The sequence below is a fragment of the Penaeus japonicus genome, unplaced genomic scaffold (assembly GCF_977035675.1).
Source record: "Penaeus japonicus unplaced genomic scaffold, GWHDUDI00000001_assembly GWHDUDI00000023, whole genome shotgun sequence".
In the NCBI taxonomy this organism is placed as follows: domain Eukaryota; kingdom Metazoa; phylum Arthropoda; class Malacostraca; order Decapoda; family Penaeidae; genus Penaeus; species Penaeus japonicus.
Window position 1 is genome coordinate 28,670,503 of NW_028234425.1, and position 5,000 is coordinate 28,675,502.

General features: G+C 40.4%; 1 protein-coding gene across 2 annotated transcripts in view; it reads right to left on the reverse strand.

Moving 5' to 3' along the window:
- The window catches only part of LOC122255495 (uncharacterized), a 10,217-nt gene that overhangs the window by 1,162 nt on the left and 4,055 nt on the right, over positions 1-5,000 (reverse strand). For both annotated transcript variants that reach the window (XM_043019615.2, XM_086550327.1), the window contains 9 exons: positions 4,767-4,866; positions 3,458-3,617; positions 3,164-3,259; positions 2,386-3,043; positions 2,005-2,156; positions 1,770-1,860; positions 1,240-1,523; positions 894-983; positions 1-672 (listed from right to left, as the gene is read on the reverse strand). The exon at positions 1-672 is cut by the window's left edge and continues 19 nt beyond it. In XM_043019615.2, coding sequence (XP_042875549.2) covers positions 1-672; positions 894-983; positions 1,240-1,523; positions 1,770-1,860; positions 2,005-2,156; positions 2,386-3,043; positions 3,164-3,259; positions 3,458-3,617; positions 4,767-4,866 — 2,303 coding nt within the window. The remainder of the gene's footprint in view (positions 673-893; positions 984-1,239; positions 1,524-1,769; positions 1,861-2,004; positions 2,157-2,385; positions 3,044-3,163; positions 3,260-3,457; positions 3,618-4,766; positions 4,867-5,000) is intronic.

Below are 5,000 nucleotides of genomic sequence, written 5' to 3' on the forward strand. Positions count from 1 at the left end.
ACCAAAGAGACTAAGAGCTCCGGCTGTCATCCTGTCAGCATCAGAACGCCCCCCTACCATAAAGCTAAAGGGACTCCCCGGTGATGTAGGCTGCTTGGATTCCAGCTTCTTTGAAGCAATCGGTGACTGGACTGTGGAAGTTTGAAACCTCTCGCCTACGAAGAAGGACGAGGATGACTGGGGGTTCCAGGACACGATTGGCGAATAGCTGCCGCTAGAGACTGGAGGTTGAGACCCGACCTCCGAAAAGGGCACAGGGGAGCTGTAAAATACATTCCTTTTGGTGGGTAATTTTGGAAAGAGATTGGAAGATCCTGACGGTTCCTCTTGTCCTTCAACTCCATCGGTAGTTGTGGGTGATGTATTCTCCTTTTGACCTGAAGGAGTGAAGTGTGTATAGGAAATTGGCGTTTTCACGGAGTGAGGCGTTGAGAGGATTGCGTCTGCCGTTGTAGTGTCTCTGCTTGCCGGTATCTCAACGTACAAGGATGACGTAAAATGGTCTCTGAGGGCCTCCGCAGAGTCAGTTGGAGTCGAGTGCTTAAAAATAGACACACTGCTTGAGGTAGGAGGTGTGTTACTAGGAGGAACAGTTGCCAAGACCGGGTTGTCTCTACTGCCTGGCAAAGAATCATGTGAGGCTTCATTACATCCAATGGAAGATGTGTCCGCCTGCAAAAGTTAAACAGGTGAACATTACTGTAGGTATAAAATATACGACTCTTTACAACCATTCTATATAAAGTACATACTGTTTATTTTCCATATGGTAAAGTGGACTCAGAACTCAACAGAAACATATTTATATACAAATACATTTTATAAAGGTAACAACTATGATACAGTTTATCAGTTCCATTTCCAATATCTGTTCTATATTCTGTCCTGCTTACCAGGTCAGTGTCAGATGATTCAATGCCATCATCATCTCCATCCGCCTGCACGATAAATCCCTGTGAAGACTGCGACTGAGAACTTTCCATCTGCAGAGTTTTATGGTGCAAAGTTTTAGTTATCATTGCACTGGAAATTAATAGACTCAACGATTTTCAGTCTTTCCCTTACATTAATGAAATCAACTTCCTATTCCGAAAAGCACTCTTATTTCTAAGAACTAAGCCAATCAAGTATGAGAAATCTCTTAGTCCTTTTTTAAATTTCACAAACAATGAAGTTTTTCACTTTCCCCTTACTTTGAATGTCATTATATACATTCCCTTATGATACGTTACTCCTTACCATATGTTCTGTCGTATCCTCAGTTTCCAGCTCCATGTCTTCTAAGAAACCAGCTCTGTTTAGTTTTGTACATTCAGACGTCGTAGTGTCCTCTCCTCCAGTAACGATTACAGACTGAGTTGTATGATCTATTTGAGAAAGTTGTGTCTCTCCTGGCGTCGATGTAAACATGTTGGTGGATCGGCAGTTTGGGCTCTCTCTTACTCTCGATTCGAATTCCTTTTCTAGTGGTTTTGTCGCAGACTTTAATTGCGGGTCTGATTCTCGCACTTGATCTGATCCTCCTAGGTAAAGTGAAATATAATATGATTATCTATAAAAAGCCGAATGGATATCAGTTAAACCCCTTTTATATATAGACGTTCTGTAATGACAATGCGTATACTTCATTACTGTGCACTCAGAGGAACTGCAAATACAGACTAATTATTTCAAAGATATCTTCACCAATACCCACTGCATTTATTTACAGAAAACACTTTATAAATTTACTGAAATATGATATATTTGCCTCTTTACTTTTTACTTACCTCCAAGATGTTGTTGACTGCGGCTCTTGGTTGTAGACATTTTATTCTCACCCATGTTAAGCTGCCTTGATAATTCAGATGGCCCCATTCTCTGGGAAAAGCCGAGGGCCAGAATGCATTTTTTTTTTTCAAAAGTATTGTCACTCAACCACAAATAAAGATATAATATATAAGAATAACCATTTGCTACGATGTAACGCAAGCAACGTATATCACTGATAAACAATACACAAACCTTGGGCGGATTTGGCGCTGTCTTGAAGGTAAACACAGGGCTGCTGAGGAGAGACAAGACATGCGCTTGACGAACCTCTTGGCTTGGCAGCTCCATGGGGGATGGGGGCGTGTACCAGATATCTTCAGAAGTCGCACTCAAGCTCTTCTCATCTAGAATTGTGAATTTCGCCGAGTAAATCACATGTAGTGGTGTGCGTCGAAATGGAAGAATAAGACATTACAGTAATCTGCAAAATTCTTGGCACATTTTTTGGGATTCTTTCTTATCCAATGACCAAGTTTGAAAACTGTCGCCACTCAGTTAAGAGTAACAGATTTAGTAATTTCACTGAGCTTACTGCCATCTCTAAGAACAGAAAAGAGTCCTGATAACACTCACCCATAGACATTTCAGTCTCTGTGATGGATGACAACTCGCTTACAAAGTTTGAAGATGTCGGCATCCTAGAACCAGTAGAACTTCGTGGTCGAAAACCAGACGGAAGTGAGGGCGATGGAGTGTCAGCACAAGCGAGGCTTCTACCACCCGAATGTTGATCCTGGATCGACTCTGAGGTGTTGGACACATCACCTAAGTGTCCAGAGTAACTAGAAGAAGACGAATCCTGATGGGAGGAACTTGTCCTGCGTTTTTCGAGAGAGTTGCTGGAGTCCTGACTATAGGATGCGCTAAGGCGGATAGGGGTGCCATCTCTTGGATTAGGACCAATGGAAAGTTGTCCCTGCCTTGTCTTGGAGCCAATCGCCAAATTCACTGGCGAGGAAGCAGGTCTTTGAAGAGAGGCTCCGTATCTCTGTGTTTCAAGCACCGAATCCTGTACTTTTACAGGCAAATCCGTCTGACTGCTAACCAATATGGGGCTCTGACCTAGGTTGAGTGATAATAACCGTCCGGGTGCCGAGCTAGAAGCAGCCTTTGTGGTTACATGACTTCCAACTGCGGACTCTGCAAAGGGACTTTGTGCATTTGGAGTTTCGTTACGTCCGGAATCTCCAGATGAGAAAGTGAGTTGACTCTTTTCCCTGAACTTTGATACCTGCAGATTTTAAAAAATGCAAAAATATTATCCATTAAACATCCAAAGGTAATGCCCTTAAATTATCGTGTGTCACTTCACAATCAAAGACGCCTCTTACCAAATCCCAAAAGTCCTCACCTTGAGTAGACCAAGGCCAGTGTCGAAGCGATTAGGACGAGGCGTGTCACGTCTGATCCTGCCCGTCGTCATCGCTGTCCACTTCACCTCCGGCTGCTGCGAGGAAAAAAGGAAATGAATCATGGAAAGGCTACGCTAAATACAGACTTTATTGTTATAGTTTTCAGATACATATTGCTATGCAGGTAACTCTAATGCTATCAAGTCTATTATACAAGGACGTATCAAAGTAAACAAATCCCAAACCACAACTCTAACAAGACGAAGAAACACAAGCCCTCCCATAAAACGAACCTTCGATGCTCCTTGCAGGGAATAAGACCACCCCATCGATCGCGGGGGTTCCTGTTCTCGCTCCATCCGGGCTGTGGCTTTCTCTCTCTCCAGGGCGGCCTCTCTCTCCCTCCTGGCTTTCAGTTCTCCTTCCTTCTCCTCAATTGCTCCTTTTAGGGACCTACAATTGAAATTCCTTATATGTGAAATATATAAACATATGATTACGTCCATACGTACACATCATATATATATATATATATATATATATATATATATATATATATATATATATATATATATATATAATATATATATATAATATATATATATATATATATATATATATATATATATATATATATATATATATATATATATATATACTATATATATATATATATTATATATATATATATATATATATATATATTATATATAATATATTATATATATATATATATATATATATATATATATATATATATATATATATATTATATATATATATATATATATATAAATATATGTATAAGTATATGTATATGTATATGTATATGTATGTATATATATATATATATATATATATATATATATATATACATATATAATATATATATATATATATATATATATATATATATATATATATATATATATATATATATATATATATATATATATATATATATATATATATATACACACACACACACACACACACACACACACACACACACACACACACACACACACACACACACACACACATACACACACACACACATATATATATATATATATATATGTGTGTGTGTGTGTGTCTGTCTCAGAACTTAATTAATATGAACTGCTGTGTAAACCATTTAGGCACAGGTCCTATGTCTATGTATGTATATACACTGTATATAATATGAAATAACTTTATCAAAATTAAATCAAATCTCTCCATTTCTCACACTCTTTCCCTTTCCCTCTCCCTCTCTCCTTCTCTTTCCCTCTCTCCCACTCTCTCCCTTCCTCTCTTCTCTTCCTCTCTCTCCTTCTCCCCCCCCTCTCTCTCTCTCTCTCTCTCCCTCTCCCTCTCCCTCTCCCTCTCTCTCTCTCTCTCTCTCTCTCTCTCTCTCCTCTTCTCTTCTCTCTTCTCTTCTCTCCTCTTCTCTCTCTTCTCTCTCTCTCTCCTCTTCCTCTTCCTCTTCCTCTTCCTCTTCCTCTCCCTCTCCCCCTCCCTCTCCCTCTCCCTCTCCCTCTCCCCCTCCCTCTCCGTCTCCCTCACCCTCACCCTCGTCCTCACTTTCACCCTCTCCCTCTCTCGTTCTCTCGCTCCTACCTGATTCGAGCCTCTCCCAGCCTCGTCTTGTCCCATTCTTCACATAGTTTCCTCCGCCTCTTGAGCAGCAGCACCATGGCCTCCCGAAAGCTCTCCCACTCTGAGGGGATAAAAGGTTGTAGCACCAGCCACAAGCAGTTGAGCATATTTACTACCGCGGGGACGAGGAGACGAACCGTATGCTGAACTGTTTGTGGCTGGTGCTACACGGTTATAGGTGCCTGGTGATAAATC